An 18,774-nucleotide genomic window follows, 5' to 3' on the forward strand; every position below is an offset into this window, starting at 1 on the left:
TGGGTCCCTCAGTTCCTCTCGGAGGGAAGGGCCTGCTGCCGAATTGCTGCCAAAGAATGAATCTTCATTCATACACAGCTGCAGTAGAGCCTGTGATTTTGGGGGGGTCTAACTCAATTTTTGACTGCTTGGGCTGGTAATGTTGCTTCCAAGATGGTCTTTGGTTCCAGTCCAGTTCCAATCCAGAGGTTACTCACAGGTTAAGAGAGGAGGGAGGTGCTGGATATCAGCAGTGGCCACTAGGGATCAGCATGTGTCCTGAGAATGCTGGGAGTTCAGGTCTGCAGGGCAGGATCAGGGGTGGCAGGTTTGTAGAAATTATGGTGGTGTCCAGAACCCACCCCTGCCCAAACTCCGCCCCCCCCCAAACTCTGCCCCACCACCAGCCCAAGGCTTTGGGAGGGAGTTTGGGTGAGGGAGGAGGTCTGGGGTGCAGGCCCTAGGCTGGGGCAGGGGCTTGGGGGTGCAGGCTCTGGGAGGGGGTGTGGAGGGAAGGGGTGCAGAGGTGAGGGCTGTGGGTTGTGGCTGCAGATGAGGGGTTTGGGGTGCTGGAGGGGCTCAAGGCTCGGGCAGAGGGTTGAGGGTGCTGTGGGAGTGTGAAACCTCTAACTGGGGGTGTGGGCTCTGGGGTGGGGCAGGGCTGGGGATGAGTTTGGAGTGCAGGCAGGCTGCTCCAGGACAGGGGCCAGAGAGGACTCCCCCCCCCCAGCCCTTTCCCTGCCCCCCCACCTCCAGCAGCACATTCACCTCCACCACTGTCACTGCATGTGCTCCTAGGGCCCCTCTCAGGTCCAGGAATCTCCCTTGCCTTCCCCGTGGTGGGTGCCGGGTGCTGCTGCGTGCGCCTCCTCCCCTGCTGTTGCCCCTGACTGTAGCCTCACTGGGGGTGAGGGATGGGGCTGACTCCTTGCCCAGCATGGGGCAGGAGTGGTGACTGCAGGTGGGGGGGAGGCCCTGTGCTGTGGAGGGTCCCATTGGAAAATGAAAGGGTCTGAGGGGGAAGGGCAGGCCTGAGCTATCAGCAGCTAGTCAGTCTGCCCTGGCTATCGAGATGGGAGGCACATGGAGCTGCAGGGGAGAGACATGGATTCTCTGCTCCAGGCCGGAAAAGCATGCGGGGGAGCAAGTCGGGGCCAGGGGACACTTGGGGGAGGCACGGGAGGGGAGGCAGGTGGGGTCGGCAGGTGGGGGCAGCAGAGAGATCATGTCTGCCGAGGCGCCCTTGACCAACCTCACTGAGGTCAGCTAAAAGAGCACCCAGGAGACAATGACAATGGCTACCAGTTGTAATGCACCATCTGCTGCTAAAAGGCAATGAACTACTGCTGTGTAGCAATGCAGTCCCATGTCTGCCAGCACCCAGGAGATGGTGAGCTGAGCGGGCTTCACGGCGTGGTATGGCGTCTGCACAGGTAACCCAGGAAAAAAGGTTCGAAACGATTGTCTGCCGTTGCTTTCATGGAGGGAGGGAAGGAGGAAGGGGAGGCCTGACAACATGTACCCAGAACCACCCACAACAATGTTTTTGACCCATCAGGCATTGGGATCTCAACCCAGAATTCCAATGGGCGGCAGAGACTGCAGGAACTGTGGGATAGCTACCACAGTGCAATGCTCTGGAAGTCGACGCTAGCCTCAGTACTGTGGACACACTCCACCTAGTTAATGGTCTTAATGGTCTTAAGTGGGGACACACACAAGCGACTTTATAAAATCAATTTCTAAAAAATCGACTTCTATAAATTCGACTTAATTTCATCGTGTAGACATACCCTTAGACAGAGTCTGCAGGGGAACTAAACTTGCCCAGCAACACTTCTGTTCTTTGCTTCATGCTGTGGACTGTTGTGTGGTGTTGCAGTGTGCTGTTAAACAGCATTCCATCCCAGAGGTGACTTCCTTTCAGTGTTGGGTGAAGTGATTCCTGGATGTACATGCTTTAGGCTCCTTATGGAAGAAAAGCGGTATAGCAGGGGTGTCAGTCATACAGGCCAGGGTGGACCTGCCCCCAAACAATGTAGTTATGTGGCCCACATAGCATTGTCAGAATCTCAGGTGCTTCTAGCCTTTGTGGTTGCAAAAAAATCTTCCAAGTGTGAATGGAGTGTAGCTGATGCAGGGATGTCTGCCTGAGTCTGCAGGCAGCCTGAAACAATGACTCCTTAAATGTCAGCATTAACTATTTCATTGCTCATTCTAGCACTGTAATGGGGAAGGGGATGAGGCTCATGAGGAGGCAGGAACTGGAGAGAGAAGAAACGAGGAGTGACACAGGGAAGAAGGAGAGGCATAGAGAAAGGAGGATGCAGGAGGAAAAGAAAAAAAGGGCAGACATAGCGATAGGCCTGAAGGAGCGCAGGCTCCCATGGACTAACATATAGGTTGTGATAGCTAACGATACAGGTCAAGTCCACCCAGCGCTCTCTGTGCAAACCTCCCACTGCCCCACACGCACCCTCCCCTGCCTGCCTGAGCCATTGTATCCCCACCCACAGCCTATGGCCGCAGTCAACTCCTGCCCCAGAGCAGTGGGCTGGACAAGGGGAATGGTACTGGAAGGAATGTGCTGTCTGAATAACTTAGTGCGAGACTCAGGTCTGCGCTTCCATGGGCTTCACTGCTGATACAGCAGCCATGTGGAGTTGTGTTGCTTCATCAGGTATTCACGTTGTCGCGAGTCACTGCACAAGGGCAGATCTGCTGAAGTAGGTTTAACCCCCCACCCATCCACGCAACTAACATCCCAACCCTTCACTAAACAATTTCAGGGGAGCTCTGAGCTTCCGTATAGTGCATGGAATTGTCCACAGCGCTGGGGCGGTTGTTTCAGAGAAGTGCAGCAGGCTTGTGCATCATCCCCCACCACCGGGACAGAACGAAATTGGGGTGGACCCTTCCCTGGCTGGGGAGCACTTTTGTGGCCTGCTGCTGACTAAGGGGAAGGATTTCTCCTCCGTGGTGCTCATTGTACTGCCATTGTGTGCCAGGCCGATGGGGTGGAGGGCTTGGCTAGAAGAAGGGGGTGGGTCAGGGCAGGCCTTTCTGCTGCCTCTCAATACTGTGCTCACTCAAGGGCTATTGAGCAACTGAGCCGACCCTTTACACAAGAAACTGAACAGATGCCCCTTTCCAACCATCTCCTGGGGGCTCCTGCAAAACCCGGAGGAGAACAACAGTGGATCTGGATTCAGAGTGGTGCAGGGCTGCTCTCTGACCTTTGAGCTGCCTGCCAGCAGCTGCAGGAAGAGGGATTTACTCCTGAAGAGGGAATTGGATAAGACTAATGCAAGCAGCGAGCTGTGCCCAGTATGCCCTTCACACTGTGCTCAAAGCTGGTTTCCATGTAGGGTGACCAGATGTCCTGATTTTATAGAGACAGTCCCGATATTTGGGGATTTTTCTTATATAGGTGCCTATTACCCCCTACACTCTGTCCCGATTTTTCATACTTGCTATCTGGTCACCCTATTTCCATGGAAAGTCCAGCTTTTTCTTTATTTAATCCGCTGAACACAAGGAACATTTCCCAGGGGCCGACATGCAAACACTCTGTTAACATGCACTAGAACAGGCCTGCACAACTTGTAAAGCGGCGAGGCCCATATTACTCCAAAGAAAACAGCTGAGGGCCGAAACCCCCCGGCCCCGCCAAAACACCCCCACCCCCCGCGCCGCCCAGCCCCACCGAAATACTCCCCACAGCACCACCCACCTTGTGGAAACAAACTCTCCTTCCCTAGCGCCGCCCCGCTGAAACAGCTGTGGGCTGAAAAGGAAGGTGGGGGAGAAATGGCATGCGTAGGGTGACCAGATCACAGCAGTAAAATAGGACCCGCCCCCTCCCCACTCGGCCCCACCATCACACCCCTCTTCAGCCCCCCAGGGGTCACTATATTACTGCACACAGCAGTACCAAAAATTAAAATACTGAAAATGGATGCCCCCCCCTCCAGCCACCGACTTGCCGCTCACCTCCTCACTCCCTCCCCCCCCAGTATAAAGCCTTGCTGCCACTGCCTGCCCGCCCACTCGGCTCGTCATCCCCCCAAGAAATAAGGGGAGGGGAAAAGGGGGACAGTTTGAAGGGATTTTCTGGGGCTATGAACTAAGCTGGGGAGGGGAAAGGGGGGCAGTGTGAAGGAATTGGATGTGACTGTCCAACACACAAACACAGGGGCCGCAGGGAGTCAGGGGGGCAGTGTGATAGGGGTCGGGGAGGGGGAAGGTCCCAGGACTAGGGAAAGGGGCTGCAGTTGGGGCAGGGCAGGTGCAAAACACACACACACACATCTCCCCCGTGGGATTTCCTGGCTGCCCACAGACAGTTCAAACCGCCCCCCTCCCCCATCACTACAGAAGCCACCCTGGGACCAACCAGCGCAGTAAAGCTATCCCGCCCCCAATTGAAGGGTTTGGGGGGGTGGGCGGTCTTTGACCAGTTTCCCCCCCCTCAAGCTGCGGCTTGAGCCCAGGCCGGTCACCCCTCCCCTCATTCGGCACTTACTGGCTCTGCCTCGTGCCCAGTGCTTTCCGCCTCAGTGGACCCCAGAAGTGCCAGGCGGGGGGAGTGGGAGACGGAGACACATGCGGTTCTGGCCGTTAGGGCGGTTGGAGCATGCGCGGGTGGGGCTGTTAGCCCCCCCCCCCCGGGGGAGCAGGGGGTGAACCCAGCAGTCCCAGTGCGCCGCTTGTCTGTGGGCCGCACAGTGAGCCCGCACGGGGTGCATGTGGCCCGGGGGCCGCATATTGTGCAGGCCTGCACTGGAATATCAGTGCAACTAGGGAGCTGCACTAGTGCCACCAGTAAGCAATGAAGCAGCCAAGCAATGCAGCTGTGCTGGGAATCTTTTTTCTGGGTCTCAGGGGAGGGCAGCTTGGCCCTTGCTGCCATTTTGTGCTTCAGTTCAGCTGCAGAGTGTTACAGCAGCATCACTCTGCGCTCTCTCTGGCACTGAGACTTGAGATTTGTTCTCACTTTGCTGCTTTCCTTTATCTGAAGGAAAAGGCATGTTGATTGGGAAAGCCATGATCTGCTTGAGATGTGTAAGGAGAAACATAATCTCTAGCTCATAGCTAGCATTTTTCACCAGTAGATCTCAAAGTACTTCACGGAGGAGCTCAGTGCCTTATCCCCATTTTACAGGGATGAGCACAATAAATAATAATACAGGGCCAAATCCTCAACTGGCATGCATTGGCACAGCTCTATTGAAGGCAATGGGGTTACAATGACTTACCTTAGCTGAGGATCCAGCCTGTAGCACGTTGATCCATCTCTAGGAAACACGGCAGCGTGAGGCTCATGAACTGACCCCCCTGCTTGAGGTATTTCTCAGCCAGCAAAGCATCAGCTATTGGAGGGCTCTTTACTCTAGCAGACAAAAGCATCATAAAATCCAGTGCCTGGAAGTTGAAGTCCACAAAGTTGAAACCCGAATTAAAGCACACATTAGTGTGGGGTGAGGATACTTAACCATTGGAACAGATTAGCAAGGAGGGGGCATGTTCACCATCACTTGGCGCTTTAGATCATCCTTGCGTGCAGGTGACCTCCCCACAGGGAAGGCCCAGCAGTGCTGCGGGTGTCTGATGCTTTAACGTGGGAGGAGGGCTGGGCACAGACAATGGCTAGCAATGGAAAAAATAATATTTCACAGGTGTACTCCAGAGCTAAGAGGGTCCTTGTGCTTGGAAAGCAGCAAGACAGATAGCATTGCAGGTGCAGGGACTGCAGGTGACATTGATTTAGGGTGGCCAATATGACTCAGTGTCAATGGCAGAGTTACAGCCTTTAACCTGGGTCCTGCAGCTCACTGCAGGGTTAGTCCAGAGCTGCTGTACAGAAATGTAAAGCAAACCTTGTTTCATGCTTTCTTAGAGTTAACTGATTGCTAATCCACTCAAGGGAGTTCACACATTCATAAAGGCCACTGTGAACACCCCCACACCTGTGTTCCAGACTGCAGATGCTTTAATTTATCCTAGGCTGGCCCCTGGTCTGGTATGGACATTTGAGGAGTGTCCACACAGCCCTTTACAAATGTGATCCCGGCAATTACAGACTGGTAAGTCTAACGTCGGTACCGGGCAAATTAGTTGAAACAATAGTAAAGAATAAAATTGTCAGACACATAGAAAAACATAAACTCTTGAGCAATAGTCAACATGGTTTCTGTAAAGGGAAATCGTATTTTACTAATCTGTTAGAGTTCTTTGAAGGGGTCAACAAACATGTGGACAAGGGGGATCCGGTGGACATAGTGTACTTAGATTTCCAGAAAGCCTTTGACAAGGTCCCTCACCAAAGGCTCTTATGTAAATTAAGCTGTCATGGGATAAAAGGAAAGGTCCTTTCATGGATTGAGAACTGGTTAAAGGACAGGGAACAAAGGGTAGGAATTAATGGTAAATTCTCAGAATGGAGAGGGGTAACTAGTGGTGTTCCCCAAGGGTCAGTCCTAGGACCAATCCTATTCAATTTATTCATAAATGATCTGGAGAAAGGGGTAAACAGTGAGGTGGCAAAGTTTGCAGATGATACTAAACTGCTCAAGATAGTTAAGACCAAAGCAGATTGTGAAGAACTTCAAAAAGATCTCACAAAACTAAGTGATTGGGCAACAAAATGGCAAATGAAATTTAATGTGGATAAATGTAAAGTAATGCACATTGGAAAAAATAACCCCAACTATACATACAACATGATGGGGGCTAATTTAGCTACAACGAGTCAGGAAAATGATCTTGGAGTTATCGTGGATAGTTCTCTGAAGATGTCACGCAGTGTGCAGAGGCGGTCAAAAAAGCAAACAGGATGTTAGGAATCATTAAAAAGGGGATAGAGAATAAGACTGAGAATATATTATTGCCCTTATATAAATCCATGGTACGCCCACATCTCGAATACTGTGTACAGATGTGGTCTCCTCACCTCAAAAAAGATATTCTAGCACTAGAAAAGGTTCAGAAAAGAGCAACTAAAATGATTAGGGGTTTAGAGAGGGTCCCATATGAGGAAAGATTAAAGAGGCTAGGACTCTTCAGTTTGGAAAAGAGAAGACTAAGGGGGGACATGATAGAGGTCTATAAAATCATGAGTGATGTTGAGAAAGTGGATAAGGAAAAGTTATTTACTTATTCCCATAATACAAGAACTAGGGGTCACCAAATGAAATTAATAGGCAGCAGGTTTAAAACAAATAAAAGGAAGTTCTTCTTCACGCAGCGCACAGTCAACTTGTGGAACTCCTTACCTGAGGAGGTTGTGAAGGCTAGGACTATAACAATGTTTAAAAGGGGACTGGATAAATTCATGGTGGCTAAGTCCATAAATGGCTATTAGCCAGGATGGGTAAGAATGGTGTCTCTAGCCTCTGTTCGTCAGAGGATGGAGATGGATGGCAGGAGAGAGATCACTTGATCATTGCCTGTTAGGTTCACTCCCTCAGGGGCACCTGGCATTGGCCACTGTCGGTAGACAGATACTGGGCTAGATGGACCTTTGGTCTGACCCGGTATGGCCTTTCTTATGTTCTTATGTGTCACTGGTCACTGTCAGAGACTAGATGGACCTCAGGTCAGGATTTGAGCCAATCCAGCAATTTCTAAGTGCCTGTGAAAGGGAAAAGAAACAAACTGAGTGCTATGGCAGCTATTCAAAACCAATGTCCCACCAGACAACCAGCCCCTCTGAGAAGAGGCCAATAACAGCTGGAAGGCAGCAACAGTTGGTCCCAGGTCTGCAGAGGCACTGTCCTAGCCTGTGGAAATGGACACACAGAGGTACCAGAGAAATTGCTGTGATTCACATGAGCTACTGTAGACATCCCAGAGATTTTGGGGGGGGGGGTGTAAATGAGGGTCCTCAAGGAACAGTGAAGGGAATGAGAGAGTCTATGTCAAGGTCAACAGGATGGGTGCAGCTATGCACCAACATTGCCAGAGGCACCAAGACATGGCACAACTGCCTGAATCCATAACCAGCTCCCCATGGAGTGAGCCAGGTCAGAGGCTATGTCCCCAGGTAAACAAGGGCCACATTTTCAACCCTGTTCAGCACTTGCATTCACCCATTTCTTATTAATAACACTAATTATTGTTTATTCCTGCAGTATCTAAAACCCAGCCTCACAGACCAGGAACCCATCGCACCAGGTGCTGCACAAACACAGCTGAGCTCTGGTGACAATCTGGCCCCAACTTTGGTGCTGAGCCCTTTTGAAGATCTCAGCCAAACTACACAATAAGGGGCTTTGAAAACTCTTTCAGGCTCTTTTGTCCAGTTCTATGGGATGTTCTCTCAGAGTTAATAATACTGCTGTGGAGGAATTACAGTACATATGCTCCCTGCGTTACGCAAGACCTGACTTGCACAAATTTGCACTTACGGAAAAAGTTCCATAAGCCAGAAATAGGATTTTCGAGCTGCGGAAATGTTTGCGTAACGTACGGGTACACGTTTCCAACTTACGTAAAATTCAAGTTACGCAAGGCTTTCCAGAATGGAATGATTGCATAAGTTGGGGGGGGGAGGGGCGTCTGTAACTAAAAGGGAGACCTGAATGTGGGGGTTTTCCCCTCCAAAAAAAGAATTATTCCCCCCCCCCCTTTGTTTTTTTACATTAGAAATTCTGATCCTGTCTCGGCTGGAAAACTATGGTGAGACAAAAAGGGAAAGTTGAGATATTGAAGGGGAGGGGGTCTTTAAAATGCTTTGATTTTTGGTAACACCTATTTTAACTTCAGTGGCTGAGGAACTTTTGCCTTTGTTAAAGATTCAGCGTTTTCAGTCCTTCAGCTAAGGTATTAAATGCTCACAATAAACACTTTAGAGACTTCCCAGAGATTCTCTGGCAAAGACAAGGAAGACAAGACTACATTACTGATACTGTATTTCTAAAGGTTTGTCAACACATGAAAATTAATCTGGATTAAGGTAGGGTGTGAATTTAAAGCAATTTAGCTATTCCTGATTAACTCATGTGCAGACACACTTATTCTGGCATAAGAATGCCATATTACAAATTAGCTAAATCCTCTGGCATTGACCAGGAATGGTTAATTGGGAATAGCTATTCCAGAATAATTTCCCATATAGACAAGCCCTACAGTCAAAAAACAAACAAGGAAAGCAAAAATTCAAACAAACAAACTTTCTAGCTTTCTTTATACATTGTATGGAGATTTAAAAGGGCCATACTCCCAATTTTGTAAACATCCTTTGAAGGTCACCTTTAAAATAGCTAAAAAGAGTGGATGTGGGGAGGAGAGATGTAAGAGCATGTTCAGCATTGCCAACCCCAATCATTCAAAACCCATGAGTCAGGCTCCCAAAGTCAGAGTTTGGCTTTAAAATCATGAGATGTTAAACAGTCAATGTTGGGTTCTTTGCATTTGCCTTCTGGTGTCTGAGCTTAGAGCTAGAAACTTACTTTACAAAAAAAAGGCAAACTGGTTTGATTCTGGCATGTTCACATGACTCCAAGAGCTGGGACTTTAAGAAAAAACAAATCCTGTGTGACTGATAATACGAGGAGAGCTGGCAGCACTATTATGTGCCCCACTACCCTGCATCAGGGTGAGTGAGAAGTGTGCAGAAGCCTGCGCAGCTTCAGGTTGAGTTGAATGCATGTGCCACTGATGGCAGGCCTGGGCTTCCTCTCCTGGTGTACTGAATGCCACACACAACAGAGCAGGAACCCTGTCTGAGCCCCTCCTCTCACACCTCTCCATTTCATAGCACTGCTGCAGGTCCTGCTGCAGGGCCAGGCTCTGGAAGATCCTGGCAGAGCTGCTCTGTGCCTGGTTGGAGAGGAACACAGGAATTGCCAGCATGGCTCAGAGCCAAGGTCCGCCTGGGCTTCACAGAAAGGCAAGAACCTCACCAAAGCATCTGGTGGATCATCTCCCCGCCCAGCAAAGGTCTCATCCGAACCCCTAACAGAGACTGGCTTAACCCTGCCTACATACTGGGAATTGTTCCCTGGCCCAATCACAGGGTCCTAACGGGACCTGGCGGGAGTCGCCTCCCACTCCCATAACTCCCGTCCACGTTTTGGGACGGGCTCGGAGAGCCAGGCCATGTGCTAGTAGCGATCGCAGCGGGTATAAAGAGGGACAGCGCAGCACGTAGCGCAGCCCATGTCCGCAGCAGGGCAGAACGGCGCGCTAGTTGGCCCAGGCTGGGGGCCTGGCTGCGGAGGCTCCGGCGGGGGCTGCCCGTTTAGCAGGGGGACCGCGGGCACCGCTGCAGGTTCCGGCGAGCTGTGAAGTCACTGCGGAGCAGCCGCCCCATGGGGAGCGGGGTGTGCCGGTGGGGACGCGTCTGAGTCGGCCGGGGAGCTGCCGAGAGGTGAGAGCGGGGGACGCTCCAGCCCCCCAGCTGGCCACTGCAGGGGTGTAGTGAGCGCTGGGCTCCCGCCCCGGGCAGGTCAGGACAGGTCGGCAGCCGGGCGGCGCAGTAACTTGTGAAACTTTCTCTGTCTGCCCGCGCCGGCCGGCCTCAGGCGGGTGCGAGCCGGGGGCAGAAATTCGGGGCACCCCCAGGCTTCTGCAGTGTCCCCCAGTTCACATCACGGCCGCGCTGCCGGCCGGTCCTGCGGGCCTCCCCGCTGCAGTGCCGGGGCTCGAGCCCCCCGCGCCGTCCCAGCACGTGGTGGGCGGACCTTGGGCCCAATGCTCGAACCTCCCGCTCCCGGATCGGGCCCGCAGCAGGGTCCCGGGGAGCCGCTTAGCCGGGCTCGGGCGAGGACAAAGGGGGCGGCCGTCGGGTGCCTCCCAGTCGAGGGAGGGAGGGAGGGGGGGGGAGAGTTCTGCGGTCTGTGGGGCACGGGGCCGAGGTGCGCTCGGGGCTATGGCTGGGACTGCTGACGGCCCCGAACGCGGCTGGCTTGTGAATCAGTTTGGGGCTGAAAGGAGGGAGGGGGAGGCGCCGGCTCTGGGAGATCCCGGGTCTCCCTGGCCCCGCAGGCAGGGGGCACTGGGGGAGCGCTTTCCATCCTGGCCTGGTGGTAGAGCCATCTGTGCGCTTGGCAGTTATTGGGGTCCCAGATCTGGGTATATGCCCCTCCCCCACCATTAACTGTCATTGCGCATGCAAGTGACACACTGGATTGCCACCACCTGATAATCCAGTGTGAACCCTGCACTCCCCCGTCTGTGAGTGCTTAGTGAGCAGCCTCCTGTGAGGTAGGAAAATGGGTATTGCCTTTCCCAAGTGGGTAAACTGAGGCACAGAAAGTGGAATGGCTCATCCAGGCAAGTCAGTAGCAGCGCTAGGCACAAGTGCCCCATCAGCTAAAAGTGATCCCATTGCCTGGCTGGTCTTGTGCTCTAACCACTACACTGTACTGCCTCTTTCACCTCAGTCTGCTGTAATCATCCCATGGTCTGAAGCTGCTCTAGCCTTGGCTTCCAACACCACTTAGGTACTGTGGAGAGGGGCTCTTCAGAGGTGCTGTCAGACACCTCCTTGTATTTAGGCTGGTTACAAGAGACCCTTCCTAGAACAACCATGGCTGGCTTGGCAGAGAGAAGTGTGGGGTGATTATACCTGTCTTCCTGTGTCATGGGTGTCACCACTGTCCTCTACTGGAGGCACTCAGAATGGCCCAGCTGTGTGTACTAGACCCTGTACAGCTAATAGCAACTCTCCTCTTGCTTGTGCTCCTGGAGTAGGAGGGCCTGTTCTGTGCCTGCTGTTGGTGAGCAGTGTGGGCATGACAGCACTTTAGCAAAATGGTGGGAAAGGACTGAGCTCTTCCTGGCTCCTCCCACTGCTAACTCCCATCCAAACACTGCAGAGAGGCTAAAACAGTTACATTCCCCTGCACTGCCCTGTCTACAGAGCTTTGGGAGGTGTTAGCACATGTTGGCTAGCACCTTCTAAGGACCCACCTTTCCATCCATTTCCTCTGGGTGGGGGATGGGTTTTCTGGGCCCCTAGAATTCAAACTGAAACTCAAGTAAGTTTAACAGCCCACGGGCCATCTGTTCCATTTCCCTCTCCCCCCCTCCCCCCCCAATGCTGCAGCGTTCCTGGAGGAAGCGTTATTTAACTACCCACAACACTTGTACAGTTCCAGCATCTTCTACCAACAGTGAAACAAGGTCCTTCCTGAGAAGGGTGGAGATCGACCTCCCTCTAAGGAAAATGTTATTTGGGGGCTTAACTAGATCTGAAGCTGTCCCCTTTTCCTGCCTCTGCTCTGCCCTGAGGAGTGTGTGCTGTGGACCGAGTGGGCCAGCAGCACTGCTACATTAATGGACTTAACATTTTAAGTGGTGATGACCATCAAGCTGTAAAGCTTAAACCCCTGCTGAAATGAAGCTCTCAATGCAGAGTGGTATTGTATTCCTCTGCTAGCTGCAAGGGCTTTGCTTCAGGGAAGGGGTGGTCCTGTTTGTGTGGGTTAAGTGCATTGCAGTGCCCTGGGATGCCCTTTTCCAAGGGGGGCAGATCCCAGCCCTCTGGCTGTGGCTGCCAAATCATTGTTTTGTATTACCATTGCCTCTAGAGGTCATGGAGCAGGAATCAGCTCCTGGTAGGCATGTTTCTAGCAACCCTGAAAAGGCACAATCCAGATCATGTCAGTCCCTCCCTGGTTTGGGACCTGCAGGCATCTCCCCTTGTGCATTGACTCCTATTTGGTCAATCCCCTTTGGCGTGGCACTTGTTGGCTGGTCGGGTGGCCATGTGAGTATGTGCCTCTCAAGATGCTGATGGCTGTTAGTGACTGGGATTCTGCTGCACGCTGCAGCCATCCAGCACAAAACTTCTGCCGGAGAACTGGTGCAATTAGAGATGAGAAGAGGCCACTCAATCTGAGGGTCCCATTTCACTGGGGGAGGTGGGGATTGCAAATGGGTAATTGTGCCAGACCCTTCCCATATTGCTAAATGGGGGAGGGGAACCCAACTAGATCCAAGCAAATGGGGAGGGGGAGCCTTACAGGGAAATTAGAGGATGCATTCCAAGGACAGGTCTGTTCTCTGCCCAGGGTGCTCTTGGGCAGTGTGGAGCCGAATGCTCCTTAGTGGCAAAGAGGAATCTGAAGAGCTGTTGGGGCTGGAAGATAGTTGGGGGCTACCACAGGCTGGAAGAAGACTGTTGCTGACACTCTGCTTAGCACGTTCTCCCTGCTGGGCAGAGAGGGGAGGCATGCCCAGGGCTCAGGGGTGCCTGTCTTAGCACAAAGGCTGAGGATCCAGCGGCGGTACCAGACCCAAATGCATTGAGCTGGGCCACCTGCCCAGAGTGCCAGCTCTCTGGCTAGATGCCCCAATTAGGGGGATGGGAGACGGAGCAGTGTACTGGGCACAGCACAGAGCCAGCATCACTGCCCAGAGTTCTCAATCTAATCCTACAAAGTGGGGGGAGGGGATACGGGAACAAAAAGATGAAGTGACTCACCCATGGTTGTGTAGATGATCAGTGGCAGAGCTGGGAGTAGAGCCCAGGTGTCTTTATCCAGTACCCTTGTCACTGGACCCTGCTGGCTCAGCAGCTGTGTTGCCTTTGAAACCCCTGCTCCCTGAGAAGTGCCTGCATGCTGTCCCCTTGCTTCTGGCTAAAGCTCCCCAGCCAGAGCTAGCCCAGGACTGAGCAGCACTAACCATGGGGAGAGCCCACTCTCTCTGGGCTCAGCTCTGCTACTCCAGCAGCACCTGTCGCCAGGTAGTATGCTGTGCTCTGCCCTCTAGTGGCCAGCCATGTCTGTGTGCTGAGGCCTGGGTAAGGGCCACCCTTCCCCTTGGCCTGCTCCTGGTGTCTGCTTCCCTCCAAGCCGCCAGAGGCAGAGGGTGTGGGGCCCTTGGGGGGGCACCCAGCAGCCTGGAGACAGTCTAACACAACCTGGCTGTGAAACACAACCAACAAGGCTGGAGCCTGTGAACTGGCAGCTCTGACCTCTTGCAAATCCAGTTGCTGCTGCTCTTGCTGTCAGCACTGCCCTGCCAGGCCTCTGCTGCAGGTGCATGTGTGTAGGGTGAGAGGGTGGTAAGACCTGGCTGGGCCCTGCAGTGTGGGTTGCTCCTGTGGGTCTGCAAGCTGAGCGATGCTCCTTGGGGTTGGGGTTCTGAGGAAGGGATTTGGGATTGTGGCCTGTATTAGGAGCTGCCCATTGACAGGGCACCTCCACCCTGGATCATGATCAAAGAGCCTTGCTGTCTTTCAGTTGTCAGTCTGGCTGTAGCCAGCAAAGCGCTCCCTTCCAGTCTAAGGACTCTGACCCTCCTGGCGGGATGAGCTCCACTTAGGCAATCAGACAGAAGCTCAAGATGCTTCCTGAGCTGTGGGACGGAGTCTCTGCCATGGCCATTGCTGAATAGTGCAGCCTTGCCAGATGAATGCATCAGCACCAACCTCTCTGCCATGGAAGAGCTGGAAGGGAACTGGAAGCAGGCAGAAGGGGGTCTGGGAATGGATCATGGGTGGGGCCACCCCAGGCTGATTGGGGAAGCAATTACCGGTTGATCTATCCCTTGTCGTCTAGTACCAGCATCTGGCGGTCAGAGGCCTATGGACACCCAGAGCATGGGGGTTGCATCCTTGGCCATCATGGCTAATAGCCATTGATGGACCTATCGTCCAGGAACTTATGTAGGTTTTGTGTGTTGGTTTTTTTTTTTTGTTTGTTTGGTTTTTTTTATCCAGTTATAGTTTTGGCCTTCACAACATCCTATGACAGTGAGTTCCACAGGTTGACTGTGTGTTGTGTCAACAAATACTTCCTTACGTTTTAAACCTGTCTATTAATTCCACTGGATGACTCTGGGTTCTTGTGTTATGTAAAGGGGTAAATAACACTTCCTTATTCACTTTCTCCACAGCACTCATGATTTTATAGACCCCTCTCATACCCTGCCTTAGTTGTCTCTTTTCCAAGCTGAACAGTCCCAGTCTCTTTAATCTCTCCTCATATAGAAGCTGTTCCATACCCCTGATCATTTTTGGTGCCCTTCTCTGTACCTTTTCCAATCCCAATAGGTCTTTTTTGAGATGGGGTGACCAGACCTGCACGCAGTATTCAAGGTGTGGGTATACCATGGATTTATATTACGGTGTTGTGATATTTACTGTCTTATTATCTATCCCTTTCCTAAGGGTTGTGAACACTCTTAGCTTTTTTGACTGCTGCTGCACGTTCTGTCCTAGGGGACACACCCATAATCAAATCCATGTCATGACATGCATCATCCAGAACTCTGGTTGCCAGTCTCAGCCCAGGTTGCCGTGGCTTGTGAACTCCCTCCTGGCCTCTCCCCAAGGCCAACCTGAATGCAGGCTGGCAGGGATGGCGGGTGGCTGGGCGCTTGCCCTGCCGTTGTACCAGTTCTGTGGTTAAAGAACTCCAGTCTCCAGGGGCAGCAGCTCAGTGGCTTTAGCTAGCACTAAACTCTGCAAGAAACACTGACTGCCCCAGCATCCAAGCCTGAAGGAAGGGGCAGGGCTGCAGGCAGGAGATTGGGGTGGGGAGCTGGGATGAAATGGAATACACCCATGCCAGCAGCTGGCTGGGATGGGACTGGAATACAGCATGTGTGGGCACAGCAGGGTTTGTCTCCCAAGAGGTGGTGGAACCCAGGATGGCTGCATTCGGAGTTACGGTGAGATCTGCTCACCAGGCACAGTCCCTCTGCTTGTGCTGGCTCCCTGCACGGGGGTCTCCAGCGATGCAGGGCCTGGTGCTGATCCTTGACCCAGGGTGGAATGGCCCTGGTCTGCAGGAGGGGATGGCAAATCCTGAATGCCACTGAAATAGCCTGGGGAATGCCATGGGCACCAAGCCTGGCAGGCTGGTGATCCAACAGCCTCTGCCAGCTGGCTCTTCCTGAGCTGCTCACACGAACTTGTTCTGGAGGTGCTCTCATCATTCCCTTCATGGGCTGGCACTTCACTGGCAGTGGGGTGGCCCTCAGCTCCCGATTCAGGCTGAGCCCTGAGTGAGGCTTCCCTGTGGGAATGCAGGCTGCAGGGCAGCCCAGGGCGTGGTGCTTGTCTGTGGTGTTCTCCTATAGCAGAGGGGCTGGCAGGATCAGGGGGGAGGGGCACTGGGGTGTGGCTCTTGTAGTGAGAACTCCTGTTTCTCTTCCAGGACCCAGCAGGAGATGAGCTCTCTGGTTTATCCCAGCCTGGGCATGAAGGACCGCAAAGTAGTGGCCATCCTGCACTACCCCGGGGTGGGCATGAACATCAGCAAGGCCAGCACGGGACCCCACATCACCAGTGCGGGCATGATGGCCCCCTCTGCGGCCCCCCCACCCTCAAAGCAGCCCTCCTTCGCCCTGCCAACGGCCCCTCACCTGCTGGCCAGCATGCAGCTGCAGAAACTCAACAGCCAGTACCATGCCATGGGGGTCTCAGGGCACCCGGCGGAGACTGGGTCCATCCAGAGCTGGGGCTTTGGAGCCCAGCCCCTGGGCCAAGGGGCACTAGCTCCCCCTGCTGGCGCCCACAGCCCTGGCATTATTGATTCTGATCCAGTGGACGAGGAGGTGCTGATGTCTCTGGTGGTGGAACTGGGCCTGGATAGAGCTAATGAGCTCCCAGAGCTGTGGCTGGGCCAGAACGAGTTTGACTTTGCTGCAGATTTCCCTTCCAGCCGCTGATGCCAGACTGACCTTGACCACAGACAATCCTGGCAGAGGACTTAAACAGGACAGCTGCCAAGGGCTGGCTGGCATGATGGACCTGGCCCTCCAGCCAACTGAGAGGCCTCTGGGCCTTGTTCCTACTACAGCTGAGTCCCCCTCTACAAGGCTGCATTTGTGCCGTTCAGGACAGTTCGGTGCAGCCGGAGAAACTACAGAGCGGCTGGTACTCTGTGAGCTTCTCTGAACTGTGTGACCTAGCGCCCGGTGGGGTTGCACCTTGCTGTGGAGGGCCAGCGTCTCCTGCTGGATGGATGGCTGATGCTGGAGGGGGGAATGGTGCCCTGGGGACTAAATCCCAAACTGGTGCTGGAGAACAAGGTGGACTGCCAGGAGAATGTAGCAGGGCGGAAGGTGAAGACAGAGGAATGGAAGCTCACGCAATATGTACACCCCTACTGTGCCCTGGGAAGGGCTGCCTCAACGGGGTCTGTCACACAGCTCCCAGGGACCAAAGCTGTGTCTCCCACCCCTGCAGGGGGCCAGTGACTCGCTTTACAGAGGAGACCGCCAGGGGCTAAGCACAGTACCTGCACAGCTGGGGGTGCTGGGACAAGGTGGGGGGAGGGGGGGAGGATCTGTTTCTGCAACAGCGTGGGGCTGCTCCTGTGTCTTTTCAGTAAAACCTGTAGAAGGAATCGGCCTGCCCACAAGGCTGGTGGGGCCTGGCTCCTATCACCTCTTGTGCTGATTTACAGTTGTCCCTGGGGTTGCCAACTTTCTGATTGCAGAAAACCGGACATGCTTGCCCTGCTCCCTGTCCCACCCTTTCGCCAAGGCCCTGCCCCCGCTCCCTCCATCTCCGCTTCCTCTGTTGCTAACTCTCAACCACCCTCACTCGCTCATTTTCACCAGACTGGGGCAGGGGGTTAGGGTGAAGGTCCAGCTGGGGATGTGGGCTTGGGAGTGGGGACAAGGATGAAGGGTTTGGGGGCAGCAGGAGTGTGGGAGGGGACTCCCTGCTGGAGGTGTAGGATGCAGGGTGTGGCCAGAAATAAGGAGTTCGGAGCTGTGGGATGGGGCAGGTGGTTGAGGTGTGTGTGGAGGGTCAGGGCTCAGGCGGGGGGTGCAGGCTCATGAGGGTCTGGGGCTGAGGGGTTTGGAGTATGGGAGGGGTCTCTTGGCTGGGGCTGAGGGGTTTGGAGTGCAAGAGGCATGCAGAACAGGGGCTCTGGGAGGGAATTTAGGTGCAGGAGGGAGTTCAGGACTGGGGCAGAGAGTTGGGGCATGGGGGGAGGAGGAGGGGTGGGGTGCAGGCTCCAGAGGGTGCTTACCTCAGGTGCCTCCCAGAACTGGTGGCATGTCTCTTCTCCAGCTCCTAGGTGGAGGTGCAGCCCCATCTGTAGGCACTCATGCAGTTCTCATGGGCTGTTGTTCCCGGCCACTGGGAGCTGTGGAGCTGGTGCTTGGCGTAGGGCTAGTGCATGGAGCCCCTTGGCTGTCCCTGAACCTAGGAGCCAGAGGGGGGATATGCCACCATTTCTGGGAGCCAAGGCAGCTAACTGGACTGTGCAGCCAACTGGATTTTTAACAGCTCACTCAGCAGTGCTGACTGGAGTTCATAGAATCTCCCCCTCTGCAACTTGAGACCATTACTCCTTGTTCTGTCATCTTCTACCACTGAGAACAGTCTAGATCCATCCTCTTTGGAACCCCCTTTCAGGTAGTTGAAAGCAGCTATCAAATCCCCCCTCATTCTTCTCTTCTGCAGGCTAAACAATCCCAGTTCCCTCAGCCTCTCCTCATAAGTCATGTGTTCCAGCCCCCTAATCATTTTTGTTGCCCTCCGCTGGACTCTCTCCAATTTATCCACATCCTTCTTGTAGTGTGGGGCCCAAAACTGGACACAGTACTCCAGATGAGGCCTCACCAGTGCTGAATAGAGGGGAATGATCACTTCCCTCGATCTGCTGGAAATGCCCCTACTTATACAACCCAAAATGCCATTAGCCTTCTTGGCAACAAGGGCACACTGTTGACTCATATTCAGCTTTTCATCCACCGTAACCCCTAGGTCCTTTTCTGCAGAACTGCTGCCCAGCCATTCGGTCCCTAGTCTGTAGCAGTGCATGGGATTCTTCCGTCCTAAGTGCAGGACTCTGCACTTGTCCTTGTTGAACCTCA

At 53.5% G+C, this 18,774-nt stretch overlaps 1 protein-coding gene and 1 long non-coding RNA gene across 4 annotated transcripts; one reads left to right on the plus strand and one right to left on the minus strand.

The window, feature by feature from the left end:
• Positions 1 to 1,816: 1,816 nt before the first annotated feature.
• LOC120372071 lies at positions 1,817 to 4,557 on the minus strand. Its single transcript, XR_005584724.1, has 3 exons — positions 4,505 to 4,557; positions 3,713 to 3,766; positions 1,817 to 1,947 (listed from the first exon to the last, which is right to left on the minus strand). It is a non-coding gene; the product is annotated as an uncharacterized LOC120372071 (long non-coding RNA).
• A 5,524-nt stretch (positions 4,558 to 10,081) lies between these two features.
• CITED1 (Cbp/p300 interacting transactivator with Glu/Asp rich carboxy-terminal domain 1) lies at positions 10,082 to 17,205 on the plus strand. 3 transcript variants are annotated; one of them, XM_039487111.1, is made up of 3 exons: positions 10,082 to 10,351; positions 14,987 to 15,033; positions 16,095 to 17,205. In XM_039487111.1, the coding sequence occupies exon 3, from the start codon at positions 16,108 to 16,110 to the stop codon at positions 16,606 to 16,608; it is 501 nt and encodes a 166-aa protein (XP_039343045.1). In that variant the 5' UTR covers positions 10,082 to 10,351; positions 14,987 to 15,033; positions 16,095 to 16,107; the 3' UTR covers positions 16,609 to 17,205. The 3 variants fall into 3 exon arrangements, with proteins under 3 accessions (XP_039343045.1, XP_039343042.1, XP_039343044.1); XM_039487108.1 differs by lacking the exon at positions 14,987 to 15,033 and adding an exon at positions 14,493 to 14,599 and having other exon boundaries at positions 10,085 to 10,351; XM_039487110.1 differs by lacking the exon at positions 14,987 to 15,033 and having other exon boundaries at positions 10,085 to 10,351.
• Positions 17,206 to 18,774: the final 1,569 nt, after the last annotated feature.

This window comes from Mauremys reevesii, linkage group 9, assembly GCF_016161935.1.
Source record: "Mauremys reevesii isolate NIE-2019 linkage group 9, ASM1616193v1, whole genome shotgun sequence".
NCBI classification, from domain to species: domain Eukaryota; kingdom Metazoa; phylum Chordata; order Testudines; family Geoemydidae; genus Mauremys; species Mauremys reevesii.